Source organism: Scophthalmus maximus, chromosome 4, assembly GCF_022379125.1.
Source record: "Scophthalmus maximus strain ysfricsl-2021 chromosome 4, ASM2237912v1, whole genome shotgun sequence".
Lineage (NCBI taxonomy): Eukaryota > Metazoa > Chordata > Actinopteri > Pleuronectiformes > Scophthalmidae > Scophthalmus > Scophthalmus maximus.
Genome location: NC_061518.1, coordinates 3985001 through 4006059, shown reverse-complemented (window position 1 = coordinate 4006059; position 21059 = coordinate 3985001). Strand labels below are relative to the sequence as shown.

At 42.7% G+C, this 21059-nt stretch overlaps 1 protein-coding gene across 2 annotated transcripts in view; it reads right to left on the bottom strand.

Annotated features, from left to right (window-relative positions):
- luzp2 (leucine zipper protein 2) overlaps positions 1-21059 on the bottom strand; it is a 172954-nt gene that overhangs the window by 135248 nt on the left and 16647 nt on the right. The window contains exon 2 of one of the 2 annotated variants that reach the window (XM_047331699.1): positions 20258-20403. In XM_047331699.1, coding sequence (XP_047187655.1) covers positions 20258-20403 — 146 coding nt within the window. Of the gene's footprint in view, positions 1-2166; positions 2384-20257; positions 20404-21059 lie in introns of those variants that run through there. The other variant, XM_035629100.2, reaches the window with a different exon arrangement.

The window sequence follows — 21059 nt, the reverse complement described above, 5'->3', positions numbered from 1 at the left end:
GGAGTTTTGGGGGAAACACGGTCGGCCCATTTTCACCACTTAATGACATTTAATGGACCAAACAACCCAAATAATCGACGGATTAATCGATAATGAAAACAATCGTTAGTTGCAGCCATATCTTATTCTCATAGATCACATGCAGATCTTTACAAGGCTGGTTTCAGACCTTGAGTTAAGACAAACAACGTTGAACACACAACCCAGATTACAGCCTCGTGACTATTAATATCTCTCGTATTAAACGGGTGGTTCCTCTCAGTAATTGAGTTGAGGATCGTCTTCAGGTTTGTGAAGACGAGTTTGTGAAACAAATGGAAGTGATCTAAAAACCAAAAATACTGAGTTGTAATCAGGGCCCATTTGTTATTGTGACCCCGCCAAATCCTCCAATTACAGCGTTACGCGATGAGCGAAACAGGCGGAAGTGACCCGGGCGGATCTGTTTAGTTTAAATTTTTCTTCCATTTAGAAAATGAATCGTGGTTCAGTAGGTCACAGTTGGAGGTCGCACCTTTTGTTCGGGGGGGATCCCTCTGCCTTCAACGAAACGCTGCTCTCTGAGCATATAATTACTTTGTGTTGAGTTTGGAAAACAAACCATCTAATAAACCACTGATCATATCAGTCCGTGTAATTGCTTTTTCATGACATTTCGCCTCAAGAGGTCCCGAACAATCTGTGTTGACCTGTCGAATCACCGCTGTAATCCCCCCCTCTCCAATTAAAGATCACCTCCAAGGCTAATGACGGTGGAAAAGAATAGAGCATCATTAGTTTAACGAGCCTAAAATGAGCTAAATAGCTGCGATATTCATATGAGAAATCATATGTAAGATGGAGATAAAGCAAACTGAATGTTTCCGAAAGGTGGTTAATGCATTTTCCTTATTGTGAACTAAAATTGCAGGTGTGTTAAAGGGAGAGTGCTGACTATTAAGTGCAGGAGGTTCTTACATCAATACTGCCCCTTGTTATATGACTCATCATCATCATACTCATCATCATCATCATCAGTGTACCTCTCTGCCGTTGACCGATATGTTGGACGCGGGAACATTAACCTTGACGTCTTTCTCTGCAAATCTATTTCGACTCCTGAAGAAAAGCAACACATTGTGTCAACGCGGCCATTCATTGCTTTTCAAAGCCGTCGTCCCTCTTCCTCTGCAACTGTGCGTTCAACTAATTCGCCAGGAATAGAAGGAGGAAACTGTGTTGGGGTTTTTTTTTGGAGGGGGGTGGGGGGCACTGAACAGAGGGGGAAAAAAAAAGGAAAGGCAAGTTTTCTAACGCATGCCTCCCTTGCACTGTGATGTCTCCATGGCACAGTCAAAGCGCAGAATTTTCCTCTCGCGGCTCTCATTAGGGCAGCGGCGTCAGCCACTGGCGGGGAAGAAGGATGATGTTATCAATGATTTAATTAATCATCGAAAGTCCCGCTCTCCACACATTTCTCTGGCAATAATTCTACTCGCCCATCATCTTCCTTGAGCTTCTTCCAAAGCCTTGTATCACTCACTTACACACGCGCGCACACACACACACACACACACACACACACACACACACACACACACACACACACACACACACGCACACACACGCGCAGCTCGAAACACACTCGCACACACATGTGCTCTTTTTCCGAGACACTGCAACACAAGTAGCCTTGTCCCTCTTCTCTCAGTTCCACCCCCCCCCCCCCCCCCCCCCCGCCCTCGACTTCAACTTGCTCCCTCCGCGGCCGGGCGGGCAGCGAAAGTCGCCCGGGGGAAAAAAAAAGCAATGTCACCACTGTTTCGAGACGCAACGCGTTCAGGGGGGAAATCCACCGGCACGATGGGACAACTGTCTCCAGCCTGCCCACAACTGAGGAAGAAAAGATAAAAGCCCAGTTCAACAGATAAGCTCGTCCCTTCCTCCTTTATAAGTCTCCCAGTCTGCCTGAACACGCAGAGAACCCCCTGCCAGGGGGATTAAGGCATCAGCATTGTGCAGGAGTCAACGGACCCTTCATATTAGTAATCTGAACACCGGCAATTGCTTCTGAACCTTTTGTTTCAGGGTCCCCCCCCCCCACGTCAGGCTGAAACTGCCCCCCGCAAAAAAAGAAAGAAAGAAAGAAAGAAAAAGAAGCACATCTCCTTTGTATTCATCTCTTACCTGGTGTTGAGGCTCAGAGCTGGACAGAGGAGCAGTAAGCAAATAGCTTGGATGAATTTCATAGCTGTCTCTCGCACTCCCGTTCCTTCTGCCTCCTCAGATGCTTTTTGCCTCTTCCCCGCTCTCCTGCTCTCCCACTGGCTGCCTGGGTTTGTTTTAACGCACACTCTCTCTCTCTCTCTCTCTCGCTCCCTCTCTCTACACACACACACACACACACACTCTCTCTCTCTCGCTCCCTCTCTCTACACACACACACACACACACACTCTCTCGCTCCCTCTCTCTACACACACACACACACACTCTCTCTCTCGCTCCCTCTCTCTTTACACACACACACTCTCTCTCTCTACACACACTCTCTCTCTCTCTCTCTCTCTCTCTCTCTCTCTCTCTCTCTCTCTCTCTCTCTCTCTCTCTCTCTCTCTCTCTCTCTCTCTCTCTCTCTCTCTCTCTCTCTCTCTCTCTCTCTCTCTCTCTCTCTCTCTCTCTCTCTACACAAGCGGCGAGGCAGACAGATGCAACACAGTGGCTCGGCGAGAGGGAGGATCTCTTGGCTTTAAATAACACAGGGACACGGAGCGACTTGCTAATGGAAAGGAGGGCGGGCGGGGCTGAAAATCGAGAGACAGCGAGAGATGCGGGAGTGATATGATGTCAGCGGCCACGCGACTCCTGCTATTGGGTGGGGGGCATTTTTTTTTTATTGCCTTTTGTTCAGGGGGGCCGGTTGTTTCCTGCAACAGTGAACCTCTCTCCATTCATTTCAATCTCACCTGTTTACTCCCAGGATAGTGATCGGTGGCGATACAGTAAGAGTGGGCAGACCGGGTCATGACTGGTCACTCAGGAGGTTGAGAGTTCAGTCACTGCTAAGTCACGGTTCAGTTAAAGAAAGACACTAATAGGTTTAAAGTGTAATAAGCAACCGAAAGAAAAGCTGAATTTTTTTTTCACATTGCTTTTTGTCATTATTCAGCTTTAATGTTGTTGTTGTTTTTTCCCCTCTTTTCCAGATAAATGTGGTGTCCAATCACATCCAAGTGAATCACTGTCACCCGAGCTGTGACTGGCTGAATTCAAATAGATTTATTGATTTAAAATCTCCATGAATAAAAATAAATCCCAGAAAACTCCAAAAAGGAAATTGCTAAAAGAAATCCAGTGAGAACTTACAAAGATGAATAATTTAGAAGCAGGAATAGAACATATATGGTAAAGTATAGTATATAGAACATGCTAGCCATAAAATGTTCAACAAAAGTTGAAAACGTTGTGTTTATTAAAAAGACGCGATCTTAAATACTGAGTATTTAAATTAAAATTAGTCCCGAGATAGTGAAAATATGGAGACGTGGATAAAACCTTGTATTGAATGATATGTAATTGTGTATTCAGGCCCAGGGTTGGGTTTATTGTGATGCATAACATACAGTTCATGCATGCAGGGAAAATGAGCAGTGAATGAATCTGGGATTCTTTGTTCAATGTTCTGGTCGCCAGGCGCACGTTCCTCGTTTTGGTTTGAGATGCTGGTGCTAGCGGGACATCTAGTGGCAGTGAATACTGTGAGTGTAATACTACATGTATAATTTAAAGACAACTGCTACGTAGCTAATTGATGCAAATACTAAAATAGTTGTAAATATAAAGTTTAAAAAAATTAACCAAAAACTAAAGTAACAATTACCACGCAGAGTGATTACCCTTACATTCAACAAGTCCTCCAACTCATACGAACGAAAGGAACGAACGTTTCTTAAGAAAGCGCCACTACCGGTGACCAACGCATAGTGAGCTTGTAAGGGTGAAGGCGATGGTTAGGGCGACGTGGTAGGGACTCAGCACGATTACTTTCCAGAATATAAATAAATCTATTTACATGCGCCAAACACGACATGCAACAGTCTTTAAGTCTGCATGACGTCATGAAGTCCAATGATCTGTTGATTGGCATGATGAGGAGTAAGTATCTAAGTGATTGTGTTGTATTAGCATTCGTGGCCGACAGTGTGGCTGGTGCTTGTGTCACACCGACACTATTCCTTGTGGATATAAACACACGTCGTCCACCACCACGGTATCCTGGACCGGGATAATTCCATGTTAAGTCGTTGGAGAGTTAGCCTGTCCGGCGCAATGACTGTGGTTTAATTTTTGCAGGTAACGCTGAAATATTTGATCCACAAAAGGCGGCTGTATCTGCACGAGCCACCATGGCAACCCATCACTATAGCAATATTGATATTCACTGTAAAGTACATTTCAAAACTATGTGTGGATTAAATATCCAGACAAAGTAAAAAGGTCTATTTTGCCCGATTCAATGACTTGAATGCCTGACGAAAGAATCTTCGTCACTGACACATCCAATATAGCTTTTACACACACTGCTCAATTATTTATAACATTGGCCACAATGGCACCAATACACCCAAAACATAGCTACCACAGTTGACTGTACAGTGTGTGGCAAGATGTCACCACCTTCCTCCAAAGAATGGTCTCAAATTTCAGTATAATATCACAAAGTGGCAAGATTACACTTCATACAGAATGTTTAAATTAATTGGGGTTTTTTTAGCAACGTGAACATATCAACATGAATCTTTTCCCACATCATTTCCAAGATTGATTCGAATGAATTCCAGTGTCATGAACTGAAACATACAGACGTTACTCTTTAAATCAACCACAATAGGACAAAGAGTAGAAAAATAGAAACAGGCAGTGATGACTTCACCCCACGTCCTGCGTGACTTTCCCCGTGGACTGCTTTGAAACTCAAGGTTAACCGTGTGAAAGTGAGTACAGCTCAAGAACAAAATGCTGAGATACTGAGAGGCTGATTTTCTGAGTCAAGACTCCGGGCCACGTAATACTGGTGGAATATTAAACAGTCCGCACACAAGAGGTGGAGGTCACACACACACAAACATACCCCGGGCATGATAAATGATTTCCATTACAGGTTTAATAGAGTTTGGAGTCTATTGTACCCAAACAGTATCCCATTTTCAAGATTGAAAGAATCCCCCCCATTATTTGGTCTAATTAGGAGTTCATGCATGGAAACCCATGGCGACCTGTTGTAATGAGTGTGCTGGACCGCGGCGCTCCTTGGTTACTGGAGAGAGCGGACCTCAGCGGACCTCTGTAATCCGTCTCAATCATGCAGCGCATCAGAAACTTCTAGTCCCTCCCTGCGCTCCGAGCCAACCTGTTGCAGCATCTTAGCATAATGAAGAATAATTACCATCAAATGAGCAGGAATTTTTGATGTTATACCACATCATGTTTAGATAAATCCCCCTGGCTAAGCCCGGATGTCACATCCATTGATCCGTATATTGCTTCATTTGAATTTTGATCGTGCCCAAAATGTTTTGCAAAGATTTCAGCGTCAGCGTCAAGCAATGTTCTTCGGGGTTTTTTTTCAGTTCTGTGCGGCCAAAAACCCAATTGTGTGAGCCCAGAGTGTGTTTAGTTAAAAGTTACACAGTCGAACTGAGGCACAATGACATTAGAAGACTTTTGATTGTACGTAAGTCCATCGTCAGTCCTTGTTCTGCATTATTTTTTGCATCAGGACAACCTGAGCCACCTAAAATGTTGTGGAGCTTCGTAAACCACATAAGAAATATAATAAATGCATATTTTTCTTGCATTTTGTCATAACAAAATTCTCAATGACTGTAAGCAAAGTCAAACTGATAAACCTCCAAAGAGTGTTGCAACAAAATTCCAATTAAAGTTTGTGGCGAACCAAGCAAAAGTATTCCATTTTTTGTAGTTTCTATGGAAGAAATGATAAATAATGTAATTAGGCAGCACAATCAGGCCTCAGGTGTACGGTCTTTGAATGGTTTATAATAGCATTTGTTTGCATAATTCAGAAAGAAGCAAGAATAACGCGTGTTGAGGGACATATTTCATTGTTAAAATATGAATTGCTCTTCTGTTCTTGTGTTTCTATTATTTGAGAGAAAATTAGGATTCTGGCTGCTACTTCAAAAGGAGATTGAAGTTTTCATGAACTTGGTTGCGATAGGTCAAGGTTAGCGCAAGGGCTGAGGTTGACCAGGTAATAATGTATTAAAGGATTTTTGCATATCCTATTTATCATTTAGAGTCCCATGAAAAAAGCACTTTGAACTGCCACGGAGGATGAAATGTGCTATTCAGTTGAGTTTGGGGTTAGGTTGCCATTATGTCAGTAACCGTTCTCAAAAGCATGAAAATATAAAATGTTTGTGTTCGCAGGGCTCCATGAGAATTAAAAAAATAAAAATAAAAATAAGGAAAATGCAGCGCTTGCATACCAGCTGTCAAAATGTGGTAGGCATGGCTGACAAGTCTTTGAACCTTTGAAGCCCCATATTCTTCAGCTGAATTCAGCATAACGGGTCACGAGTCGAGATGTTTTTGTTTTCCTCAAAAGCCTTCCCCCCCCCCCCCCCCCCCCCCTCAATCCATGAAGGAGTTTTTGCAGGATACAGTTCAGTACAGTAAATACTCACATTTTCGACATTTTAAGCCCCAACGGAGCCGACAAAATAAAACCCCGTACTATTTTATAGTAGCTGCACTGGGCAAACTGGGTCAAGTGCCTTGATGAAATAAAAAGACACTTATTTATTGCTTCTTGAGGGATTTGCATAGTATGACTTCATGTCTTTTTAGTGCATATTTCCCATAAATCCTTTTTTTTGCTTTCAACTCACAAGCCCCCTGTCTTTACCTTCAGGCTACAGCTGTCCCGGCAGGCAACAATTTCCACTTGTCTACAATAACATAACCAAGGTCAAAGCAACGTTGACTGACAGTTGCCCAAGTAAATCAAGATATTCCCATTCAAAAGTTGGCTTAAATAATGGCCCATCAGCTAAATCGCTGCTTTCACTGACAACTGTTTACTCTCTGCAAAGATGCACCTCATTCCTCTTCTGCGTTTTTCCTCCACATGAATATTGACCTCAAGAAGATAAGTTAGCAAGTACTAAAAATCTCCATAGTCTATTATGTATGTTTACAGGGGGATTGCATTAGGAGAGGGAAGAAGAAGAAAAAAAGACTTCAGCGTTCCCCTTGCATAAATTTCCATCCTCAACGTCCACAGTGCCATTCAACATTTTGTGTGGAAAAGGAAAGAGGAAAGTCTGGCAGCGAAGCTGGAGCTTTAGGCAGTTCCTTGTCAGTTGGTTCATTCTCTCAGTGCCGGTGTATGGAAATGTGCCTCCAGAGAGCTGGTGCTGAAATAAGCTCTGAACACCATCTCTTGAATAGTCAACAAATGACCAGAGACACTGCAAAACATCGTATGTTCTAGATTTATATAAATATATGTGTGTGTATATATATGTATGTACAGTATGTACACATACACATATATATATATACATACATATCCACTAGGGGTACAACGGCACACAAAATTCATGCATTGTACCCGAAATAGTATACTGGAATTTTAAAAAAAGAAAAGAAATAGGAGACAGATTATAATTTGATTCAAAGAATGAATTGATTTTTTTTTTTTTTGCCACTAGAGGGAAAAAAGAACAACAACACAATTCCCACCAACCAGCTACTCACTGAATGTGCACGCACACCTGTCAGCCACAGTGTTCGTGTTAGATACTGCCGAGGGTGTTTGGGAAAGTTTAAATCCTTAATAAAGTGGCTTTAATTTAAAAATATCGATTAACGGCCCAAAGTTTTGTGCCCTGGCGCTTAATTTAATTAAATCTGCGTTGTGAGATATGACACAGAGCAGATTGGTACAGGGAGAAAACCGGCGATAGTAGAAATTAATGTGTCCTGCATATACAGTTGTTGGGCGAGATAACGGTCATCATTCGAGATAAAGGAGTGAAAGGAAGTTTGTTTTTTGTTTTTTCAAAAAAAATCAATTATTGCCATATGCGCCTGGAGCAGGGAGATTTTTCAGTGTGTGCGTGTCTCTGTGTGTACGGAATAACTCAAAAGTGCATGGACGCATTTCCACTAAAAGCTTGGTGGGAATATTATATTTGGGTGGGGGTCTCCATCTTCAGATGACTAACTTTTGGAGCTGATCAGTCGGGAACTCTTACAGAGTCGGGCCGGTGTTGACCTGAGAACTGTACGCATGAATCCCGTCTATCTACCGAGGATGGTAAAGACTGTACAGATGTTTGAATGATCAGATCTTCTATGTTGTGTAAAACATTTTGGTATTTTTTAATGACACTGTGGAAGGCAAACACCGTCTAGGTAATTAATGGGAGACACTGCAAAGACGTATACAACGTGCAGTGGTTATGCATCGCCTCTCTGATGCTTCAATGGAAAATAGAAGTATTCCTCAATTTTCTGACAAAACCGCAGGTATTTCTCCAGGAGGTCCAAGACTGCACAATCCATCCATCCATCCATCGTCTACCGCTTTGTCCATTTAAGGGTCGCGGGGTGCTGGGGCCCTGGACAGGTCACCAGCCTATCGCAGGGCCACATACAGACCGACAACCATTCACTCTCACAACTACGGTCAATTTAGAGTCTCCAATGAACCTAACGCCATTCTGCATGTCTTTGGACTGTGGGAGGAAGCCAGAGAACCCGGAGAGAACCCACGCACACACGGGGAGAACATGCAAACTCCACACGAAAAGGCCCTGGTTGGTTTGAACCGGGACTCGAACCCAGAACCTTCTTGCTGTGAGGCGAAAGTGCTAACCACTACACCAACGAAGACTGCACTAACACAGTACAAACTATCTGTACTGTAGACTATCTTGATAATAACAGCTTGACAATAACTCGGAGTAAGCAGGTAATCGACCATGGATCTTGTACTTCGCACGAAGGTTCCCCCTCTGTAGAAGATAGAATGTACCTGTGAGCGCCTCATACGTCGTTACAGGTACTCGTTCCTTACCCTCTTCAAAACATGTTGAAACCATCATTTAAAACCCAAGGCTGACATTCAAACTGTCAGGCTCAATTCAAGGGAAACGTGAAAAATGCCGCCCAATAATCTCAAAGATGTCCAGCTAATGGTAGCTGCGGAGCCTTTACTATATGTGAATTGTCAATTATGTCAATTTAGCTTTCATTAATTGTCGGAATTAGTCTTTAACTATGCAATAATGTGGCATAATCATGCAGTGTACGTTATGAAGGTTCCATGACTCCACCATCAGAATTGAAATCAAAAATACAACACATTCAATCCTTAAATTGCTAATAACCTTGAATCCAATCACACTGGGGCCCAGGACTGCAGGGCAGCTGAGCATGTAGCTATCTGACCCGGGGATGACAAAAGCAGAACAAACAAAATCAGTCGCAGGACACCAGCAATCAAGGGCAACAATGGCAACACCCCCCCCCCCCCCCACACACACACACACACACACACACACACACACACACACACACACACACACACACACACACACACACACACACACACACACACACACACACACACACACACACACACACACACACACACACACACACACACACACTTAAAGCTGCTAAACTGGCAGCACACCCACATTTGGAGCTGCGATGAGTTGCCAGGACACCCACCTTTTTAGCGGTAAGACGGCAGAAGGACAGCAAGGATATTTGGGAGTCTGTAATAACACAGTGCAGAACCGCCCCCCCCCAATGAAACCACCAAGAACGAGCTCAGACATTGTGGTCCGTTTTTGTTCCTGCGAGGCCCCTGGAGCTGAGCCTTGGCTTTAAACCATGGTGATGCTGCCACGGGAGAGAAGCATTTGTGGGGGATTGTGCCTCGGTTTATTGTGATTCTGCGGGGTTGTTAGCCAGTGAACTACTTACCCTGTGTTCCTCTGTGTGAAGGCGGCTTCTCTTTTTTTTTCCCCATCCAAACCATTCATCCATGTCATTGTTATAATATAATATAATAAGACCGGTATTAATTGAGTCAATTATATATAACTGAGTATAATTAAGTCCTGCATAAACCTAATATTTTAGAGCTGATGTGGTTTGGAAATCTTACCAGGAATAACTCACAGCAGAAAAGTCCTAAATCAGCAACATTATTACAATTGTGCTAAATATTAATGTGACTAAGGAACAGTCATTTTGACTGAGAAGGACAGGATTAAAAATACACAAAAAAATCAATATTCAAACTGCACGCCTGCATATTTTCACAAGCGTGGGAGGGAAACGTAGGAGATTGTGATGGGCAATATCGATTCCAACTTAATCAACACTACTTGTGTTTCAATCCACTTGCGAGGCCAACCTACAGTGTGTTGACCTTTCTGAAAAGGTCACAGTATCTTACGTGGGACAGGCTCTAAAACGCGTTTTGCATTAAAACCGTCACCGGTCGGCAGCGTAGTTGTATTTCAGAAATGTGGAGACCTGCATGAGAGTTTGCAATCTAAAACGGTGAGTATTTTAAAAAACCATTATGTTTTCCGCCTGCATCGTTCCCGAGGTATCAACTCTGGCAGTTTTCCTCCGCTCCTTTTATTCCTTTAGTCTCAAGCCTTCCTTGCCTCAGAGAGGAATTAGAGACGGGGCGCTTTGCGACAACAACCTGATTGTTACAGCTACTGTACGTGCCGTAGCTGCAGGCGAAGAATCTATTCTTTTGCAGATCTATAAACATATAGATTTCTAGCTTCTGTAATGTCAGCAGCTTTAGCCCCTCCCCAGGTTTAATGTTGGAACATGTGTGTTCTATGTCTGATTGGTTTTTGTACCATGACTGGCCCGCGTGTTTTCCATTTCTCCCTCTCTCGCTCGCAGTGGATCACCTCACAGGACTAATACTGGGCCATTACTGTTTATGACGACCATTGTTCTGCAATGCTTGTAATGTCGGGTCTTGCCGTAGTGATGAATTGCTAAGAGCCTTTATGAAAATGGAGGCTTAACTCCTCTTGAGTCCCGACTGCACAACACAAGACACAGGGTTCCCGAAAAACTATTTAGCAGCATGCATTCTTGGTGAATTCTCATTCTTGGTTGGACTTATTAAAATATGTATTACATCCATCAAAAATACATGTTTTCTTGTGTTTAATCCTTGAGTTCTGTGTGGATTTTCACTTTGCATATGATAGAATTAAATTGCAGTTCCAATTTCAAAATATTTTTCAAACTAGGGGAGGGGGGGAACAGGCAGACGCCAAGATTCTCATCTGTCACGCTACAAATACAAATTGGAACTGTTCCGTGGCAGAGAGTGGGGAGAGCGGCGTATATTGTATTGTTTTGTGCTCCTACTTGTGCCGTCCCATTTGGTAGGGCTATTAAATGAGCCAATAGAAAAGAAAAAGAAGAAAAAAGAATTCACTCAACGTCTCATTCTTTCCGAATAACTGCTGTGGTATTGTTCACGCTGCCGTGTCATCACATGGCGGGATGTCCTCATGACATTGAGGGGCGGGGACAGTGAAGTGCAACAGGAATACAAAGAGAATCGTCTGAGGTGAACGGATCAAGGACTTTTAAACTCCCCGGTGGATGTTTACTACCATCTTCAGGCAGCTCCCTGGATTGCAAGTGATGTCTCAACTGACCAGAGCAAACGCACCTCAGGGAACGATATTTCACCGTGGCAAGATGATAGAAAAATAATTAAAATTGTTGCGTTGTGTATTCATGCTCAAACTGCTGCGTCCTCTCGGTTGGGTAGAGAGGCGTCTTCAAGACGTCACACAGTTGCTCCCGTTGAACGGCTGCTGCTTGACCTGGATCAACAAGCGTTCTGCTCGCCGTTATATCAAATACATCTTTGTACTCCATTATTTAAAATGAGGTCACGTTCTTCTAATTTACTGTATAACTGAATCCCTAAATACACATGAACATCACTACAGTGAAATTCTTATATCACTATTTCCAATCAGTTAAAAGTCATTAAATTGACTTCCAGGTAGACTTATCTAGAGCCGCAACAAGTAATCGATTACTTATTACTAAATTAATCGCCAACTATATTTTGATAATCTATTAATCGGATCAAGTAGTTTCTACAGGAAAAAAAGTCAAAACTCTGATTTTCAGCTTCTAAAATGTGAATATTTTCTGTTTTCTTTGCTCTTCTATGATTTTAAACTAAATATCTTTGGTGTATGGACGAAACAAAACATCATCGTGGGCTTTTGGGAAACACAATCGGCATTTTTCACCATTTTATGGACCAAACAACTAAACGATTAATCGAGAGTGGAGTTGGTTGCAGCCCTGGACTTATCATTTTTAATCTTCACTGATTCAAGCAAAGTCCAAGAACTATAACATTCATGTAATTGACTAAATGCCCTGACTGTATTTCATGATTGCATTGATTTGTGGGTGAAAATCCACAAGAACAAACATTATAGATGATTGGAAAAAAACAAAACATGGATCACACATCTGATGCTTCCGAGTGGAATAGGATGTAAAATGCCAATAGTATTATACGGCACATTACACTGTACGTAATGCTCGCAAATGAATCCAAAAGGAGGTGGCATTTCTGGACGGCAATCTGCTCATTATGTGGACAAGCTGGTGGAAGGTCACGCTGTGGGCTGAGCTGAATGTTTAATGGAAACTCTGACATGAACAGTATATAGACCGCCCGCTGTTCATGTCTGCAGGTGTCTTTTTTCGAACGTCGTGAGCAGCGATATCTGGAGGGCCGTGGTCGCGGCAGAGAAACCCTGGCGAGACGACTTGTTGGGATCGCGCTATAACGGCTGGTTGAGAAATCCGACAGTGACGAGGAAAAACGGGAAAACAGATGTCAACAACTGTGACTGAACACACTTAAAAAATAAGCGAGTCACATGAATAAGGCTGCAACAGAAGCAGACAGAGGACATAAACATGCAGGTTAATGTGGAGCCAGCCGCGCCGCTGGACGAAATGATAAAGACTGACAAAGTGCAGCGGCGCCGCCAGGAGGGAAGATAAAGACTCTGCCGACGGGGAAACTGGCGGCTGAATCCAGCGGCACGGAGTTAATATGCTGCAGAGATTTTAACTCGGGATTGTTTTTGTCAGATGCGGCTGTGGATGGCGGCGGCGGCGGCGGCGGGTGCGTCTCCGGGGAGCTGTCCTCAAAGACAAACTGAAAGAAAACGAATGCCGCTGGGACCAAGAGCCTCCGCTTCCTCTGAATCAGCGTTCCCACCAACTACTGTAACTTCAGTGTGTACATGGCTTCAAGTCCAATTTCATTTGGTCATTTGATGTGATTATGAGTAGCAATTGCATCTGCAATGGCAGCGCTAACGTGTAAATGTTGATCTTCTCACCTTCCCTTTATATGGTTTAAATATTCTTTCCTGTGTCCTTTTCAACCCCTATTGTCGTCATCCATTAAAATACTACATTACTTTGTAGATTGAGGTCTCACATTCAAAATACATCGTGATCCCATGAAATATGATCAAGTACCTTTAATAATCCATCCATCATCTATATGCTAGTTATCTTTATTGAGGGTGTCGAGGGGGGCGGAACCAATCCCATCTTATATTGGGCGGGGGGCGGGGGGAAGATCATGGACAGGCCCGACTTCATTGATCGGCCACATGATTAAAACTGGTTACTGGTTTAAGTCGGACCTGGTACCACCTGGACCGATGGCAGCATTTGAAATGCTGCTTGCATTGTAATATGTATATAACATCACACTAATTAAAAAAAAATTGCATTTAATAGTATGGGAACTTTTACTTTTGATAATTAAAGCAGACTATACGTTTTGAATAGATGATTCTGCTCACTTGTGGTTGGATGGATGAATCTGTTAACTCAGTTACCTTTATTTATTCATACATTCTCTCTGTATTTGCTTGATTGTATTTAATTTGACATGTTTTACTGTTTTTAAATGTGATTTCCTTGTGTAAGGCACTTAAAATTGTTTGCGGAAAATGTGCCGTATAACGTTTATTATTATTTGTATTATTACTACCAAGTGAGCTTGTCTACCACTGCTGTTTGAGGTATTTTCACATTTAAAAAAATGTATTTTTAAGTCCACCCAAAAAACACCTATATTAAAAGTTCATTAAAATGCAGTCTACATGGGGAGAAAATATGATACTGATTAAAGCGGTCCGCTGTGGGTTATTTCCACTGGACCCCGAGATAACAAATAATGGCCCGACTGACGGCGAGAAGAGGAAGCGTTTTAGTCTAATTAACAAGTGAGGACATAAATTGAAAGAGGGGTCATACGTTTTCAGGCTGCTCGCGAGGCCCGTGTGCCGAGCTGACGGCCTGAGATGAAAAATGCAAATAAAGAGTTGAGTCCAGACGATAATGGATTTCTGGGGACAAAGCTTCCACCAATTTCAGGGAATAAATAATTCAGCTTCTTGAGGTTTTGATTTGTTGCCGTTTACCCGTCTACTGCAAATTTGGTACAAAGCATTGTTTCCCCCTTTTTTTTTAATAGATCAATCTGTTTATGTATTGTCACAGCCCACAGTGACGTCACCTAATGGTTTGTGAACTGCCGTTCTGAATCCTCGAGTTTTGCATTTTGGCCAGCGCCATCTTGGTTTTGAAACCAGAAGTAACCATATTTCGAGGTGCAGGGGGGTTGGGCTTGACTGACAGCTCGTCTACTGCATGTAGACGACCTGGAGCCATTGGACGGTATTAGCTGTCAATCAAACGGTTCCCATGCATACTGAGCTTTATTGTCCTGTTCACTCTAAATTGAACCAAATTTTACAAAATGAACATCTTGCTGTAATGAATAAGTCTTGAATCAAGCGAACCAAACCATAAACTTCTCAGGAAATATTTACAGACGTCAATAATCAAGTAAGAAGTCTTTCTCATAGACTTCTATAGAAACTAGTGGAGTCGCCCTCTGCTGGTCATTCAAGAGAATCCTGGTTTAAGGCACCCATTTATATACAGTCTATATTTTCACCGTTTCTAAATGACCTCAAGCTTCTTTTTCTGCATTATGTTCACAAACACATTCTCCTTGCACCAAGGTTAGCGATGACCATGAACAATAATGTGACACATTTTACCCGGGACACAAGCCATCAGCCTCCGTCAGCGGAAAAGCCTAAAAATAAAACAAAGGTCGTTTTGCACGGAGGTACGTTCAAAGCGCGGGATCTGCTCAACTAGGTGTCTTGCCAGAGGGAAGGAACCTGAATTACGTGTTAAGGAGACACGGAGGACACTCCAGCGTAGCCCCGGCTCCAGTGCTGACAACCTTCCCGCCGCGTGGCTGTGAAAGCTCCGAGTAAATTGCGCCTTGGTCCTCCAGGGTCCCACATAAGTGAACCGCTCTGAAGGAGGGGGGGGGGGGGCCCCGCCACCCCCGGTCCCTATGGCTCTCGCCAATTCGCTGATGTGGGGGACAGAAATACTTAGAACAAGTAGCCCGAAGCAGCTGTCATGTAATTCAGCTGGTGTCACATACTGATGGTGGTGGTGTGTGTGTGTGTGTGTGTGTGTGTGTGTGTGTGTGTGTGTGTGTGTGTGTGTGTGTGTGTGTGTGTGTGTGTGTGTGTGTGTGTGTGTGTGTGTGTGTGTGTCTGTGTCTGTGTGTGTGTGTGTGTGTGTGCGCAAGCTTTTCTTCAGCCACGCTTTTTTTATTTGATTTTTTTTTTACGAGAGTGATGAGGCATCGCCAAAGCTCTTTGTTCCAGCTAAGGAGACAGAAAAGAAAGAAGTCAGCGGTCTTGCCCACTTCATCAAAACACTCAATCTCCGTTCAGCTCATGGATCAGCTGGCCGGCACTCCCCCCCCCTGCGACTAGACAAGTTTGCATTGTGGCTTTTCTCGTCTTACACAACAACACAGTCTTTGTTTTCTTTATCTGATAGACAACAGTGTCTGTAGAGCCAGAGGTTTATCGTTTAATAATTAATCGGAAGCCAGGACTGTAATCATGGAGCTTTAATATAAATTATATTTCTATTATCTTCATATTTAGGTGAACTGCCCAGATCCTGAGTAAAATGCTTAACAGTGTCAACGACTGGGATATTTACACTTTTTTCCCACAATTCAAATATTTCATTTTTGACTGTGCGGCAGATGGGAATAATGTAACAAACTAAGACATGATCATATTCCATTATATGTAACTTGCACAAGACATAAAAGATTAAACACAAGAGACCATGTATATGAAATGCCTTCCACACTTATGTATAATATAATAGTACAGCACTTTACCAAGGTTTCGTTCTCAGGCAATAAGACTTGCAGCATTTTTTTTGCAGCAGAATTGAAGGAAATGCTAATGTTGGTCCGTCCACTACTTTGGTCAGAATTATCTCAACTTTTGGATTTATTGCCAGATAAAATTGATCGATGATCCCGGGATTTTCCACCAGAGCTAAGATACGGTTGAAATGCGTGGTACTGGACGTGAAGCAGTGCATAAGTTGCCATGAAATATTTGCTACAGACGCTTGACAGTCATGTTCTGCTCATGTTCTGGTGAATTCTAATGACGTAGGTAATTCCCTCAGCTCCTCGGCTGGTACGATCATCAGCTCAAAAATGTTAAGAAGTCGCTGAACCTTTAGTTTATGGATGAATAGCTGCAAAATGAATGACGAACTTTGTACATAGTGCTGTGAAACACGTTGGCATGTTAATAAGCCACTAAACTAAATAACTTGTGAATTAGAGTGAATGAAGCTAAATGGCTAAAATAATTATTTACACCTTCTCGTCAAAAACTTCTAACTTATACATAAAACTTTTTGCTGCTACTTCTTACATCTACACTGTGAAATCTTATTCTCTTATTGTTTATTTTTTTAGTATCAGTAAAATGTCTTCATCTACTGTTTACCTTATTTATTTTTTTTACTTAGTGTTAGGATATATCTGTCTTTATTTGTTGTGCTTGTGCACTTTACTGTTCACTTTAGGAAATGTCTTGTCTTGTATTCACCGTGGGATAGGGAGGAACGTAATTATGATTCCTTTGTATGTCTGGTACATGTGAAGAAATTGACAATGAAGCTGACTTTGACTTTGACAAAGACACATTTTATTTTAATTATGGCAAATATAGTATTGATTATATTTAAGTCAAATGAAAAAAAAATACAAATGCTCCTTTGTTTATGTCTGGCGATTTTGCCCATATCCCGACAGCATCGTGCTAAAGCCTGCAGATTGGTCACTTAAGGATTTAAGATTGATTGCAACAGAACACCTGAGGAAAGTGAATCAAGTGGACGTCCAAGAAGATCATTGCGTTTAACAGTCAAATGTAAACCTGGCTAATGTGGCAGCTGCCAACTGGTCACGGTGGCGTTAATAATATTCCACGCTCTGATGGACACAGAATGGCAAATGCTTTAATGTGTCTTGTGGCGTGTGACATCACAAATACTTAGAGAGGAATTTCACAACGATCAGAAAAGGCAAAATCGAATCTAATGAGGATATATTGTGTTTCCCTCTAGCAGTGGTCTCTTAGTATTGTTTCAATGTTGTTTTCATCTGCACTTCTTTATAACATAACAGCTTTACTGTTCTCTGTGTAGCAGCTACAGAGCACAAGCTTTTCATTGTGTGTAAACGCACCGGCGGCATTTTAACCTGTGCGACAAAAGGTTCCTTGAATCCGTTCGGGATTATTTTGTTGAGGAAGTGTCATACAAATCTCGTCTCTATATTCTGCCTGTATACATGACAGCTGCCTCCAAATGATAACAATAATCTGGATAAGTAAACAACAATTGCATATTATTTACAAATGTTATGAATGTTATGTACAATGTCCTTTGCGGGACAGGAAATATCGTTCAGATCTGCACTTCTCCAAGTTAAGGTGTTGAAAAGTGTTTTTGCAGAACACAATGATGTCAGAGCGCAGCTAACCTTTGACCTTTTGGATATATAGTAAAATGTCATCACTTCATTTCATCCTATTAGAAATCATTTTTAAATTGTGTCGTGTTTAGTGTTTAGAAGGAGCATGTTTGGTGAGCTCACATGTGAGTGACCTTTGACCTTTAACAAACAAATTATAATCAGTTAATCCGTGACGCAATTCCCTCCAGGTAGTTCCGATCTATTGCATTCACAAGAATGGGAATTGACGCACACACACACACACACAGACACACACACAGACACTTTACACACAAACATGAACGCACACACAGGCCGAGTTTGGACTCCAGCAAACGCAAGATATCATAAATCTAAGTACAATGACTCCAGCAACACAACACATCCTGAGAGTAATTTAACTGCAGAGCGAAAATGATTGAAAAACACAAAGACAGTTCATGCTCTCTCGTGTGAAGGTAAGGTCACAGGAAACGGTGCACGACTGCCAACGCGTTGGGAGGTGGACACGGTTCACGGCGTACGAAATTATACACACTCTGAATACAATCCGCTCTGTGCTCACTGGCATTCTGCTCTGTAATTTGGGGACAGGTGTTCGTTCCCCTTTCTACTTCCCTCACTGCAGCGAAAGACAAATAAAAAAAAATGAAAAGAGCGTAGGGAGGGGGGGGGGGGGGGGGGGGGGGGGGGGACGACAGAAAAAAAAACATCTTCAGCAAAAATGTCACGCTCACGTAGTGCACACACAGGCTGTTCTTTGATATGCTCCCAGAGCAGTCAGCATCGTGCCAGAGGATTCTGTCTGGATTTTTTTTGCTGTTCTGAGGCTTATTCACTGAACACAACTGCACGTGTCCCTGTGAAGAATGTCTCAGCTGCACGACATAATGTGAGCAGGGACGCGGCCTTTGGACCACTCTCCTCCTGCGAGGGTCCAGTGAGTGATGTAAAAGTATTTTTACGCGAAATTTAAAAAAAAAAAAAAGAAGGAAAATGCGTGTTTACCACTCGTTCAGTCCTTGAGCAGCTGCAGATGAATCAAGGTATTCACGTCAAAACGAGCATCACGTCGGAGGAAAATGTGACAACTATTCAGTTCTACACTTGTCATGACTGCTCCGATCCACAGGGTGGAGCCCTCTTATAAAGTCTGAGAGGCGAAAGCGCTGCACGTTGCTTCCCTCAACAAACGAGCCACTTCATATTTCATTTCACAGCCCAGAAGACATCTTAAAGACCCAATCAGTCTTTCCTCTTTTCCTTTTTTTGGACGACGCAAATCACAGTCCTGTGCACATTTATAATTGAAGAGTTTGACTTGTGGACATAAACACTTTCGAGTCTCCGCTCGTAATTGAACATAGTTTTTCTCCCGTGTTTATGATTATTACTTTGTGTAAACAAACTCTTCCGAACATTTAGGAGCAATACGTTTTGTCACGGGCTTTTCCTTGTATCAAGTTTGTCGTTTCACTCTTTTGCTCTTTGGATGTACAGTCAATCAAATGCAGATGCGAGTCGCAGTAGATATGATGATTGTAATCATGAATAATATAGTCTGTTGTGTGTCAGAGGCTCCTCACCGGACGTCGCACACCGATAACTTTTTGAAAAACCATTTCTTTTTGACGAAAGAAAAAATCCCGTCAGTCATCGGCCACCGTGTTCCCTGGACAAGGGTGTCGGCTAATAAAAGATTCACTGCTCTGGTCTCCGTGTCAACTCTTTGACAACACTCATCAAATATAAAAACCTGACGGCACCAACAGGGGGAACGAAATGGATCCATCCGAGCGGACAAACTGTCAAAAGTAGAGGACCTTCCGCTGCCTTTGTAGAGACAGCGGGGTGTGGAAGTTTAATTAAAATATTATATTTTGATCTTACAGTTCCTTTATACTCCGGTGATACGACGTACGCTTTCATAAACATCGCTTCCAACGCGACTGTTTTGAGACGCAGTTAATTAAACATTGAAAAGCATTAGCCTCATTACTCCACGCATGTTGGGCTGCCAATCATCCCATCCCGTCCCTTTATCCAGCCGCACCGATGCCACTCTTCACGCATTCTTAGTCGCCATCTGTCGAGAGCTGAATAATTGAGCGGCGTATATCTACGGCGGTTTTACATTCGTCCGTGGCTACAGCTCGGGAAACAAGGAACGCAAACTTGTGGGGGTTTTTTTTCTACATTTAGCCTGGTGCGTAAAAAGCCCGGGGCCAAACAGATTTACTCAAATAACTTCACCTCTCTCGTTCTGGCTCACTCGATCTCTGGGCGGCGACTCGGCCTCGAAGCGTTTGCCACAACGCGAGCGGGCGCCTTTTGCGGGACATTTTGCTCGCAAGCACTCCTCCTGGATTTGTTCCAATTAGCCAGGCCGCCTGCCTCTGCTGCGGAAAAAAGGGAAAAAAACGTGACTCTAACCTGGAATCACCGTGTAACTAACTGTAGAAGAAAACAGTTAGTTCTTCTCCGTTTTCTAGAAAACAAATCATCCACTGATCAACAAAGGTGCCGCGTGTGTGTGTGTGTGTGTGAGTGTGTGAGTGTGTGTGTGAGTGTGAGTGTGTGTGTGTGTGTGTGTGTGTGTGTGATGACTGCAGCCCGAGGTGTATGAGAGGGAGACGCAGAGATGGTTGATTTTTGATGCCTTTGTATCTTCTGTTAGCCCCGTCTGTGTTTCAGTCTGTGTGCCATGGTGGTATTAGTCACGATTCTCCGGGCGCTACAAGAACTACTGATAACCAATCAAAACCTTGCCTTGCAAGAGGACAGTATTATAAATCAGTACGTTAAGAATCTGTTTTCAAAGACCAAGAAAATTGCTTTTGAAAATGTGTTTTTTTTATTATTCTAGTGATCGATTCCTGTAAGTTTCTGTTCATTCTGTGCTTTTAGTCCCATCGCTGGGAACTTGGGTCTCTGTTTGTACAGTATTAATATACGAAACTGCTTAATGCATTTGCTGACCAGGGCCGGATCATGATCCCGTGTGGCGGCTGCAACATGTCTTTTATCCCATTTCATTTAATTTTTCTTTATTTCG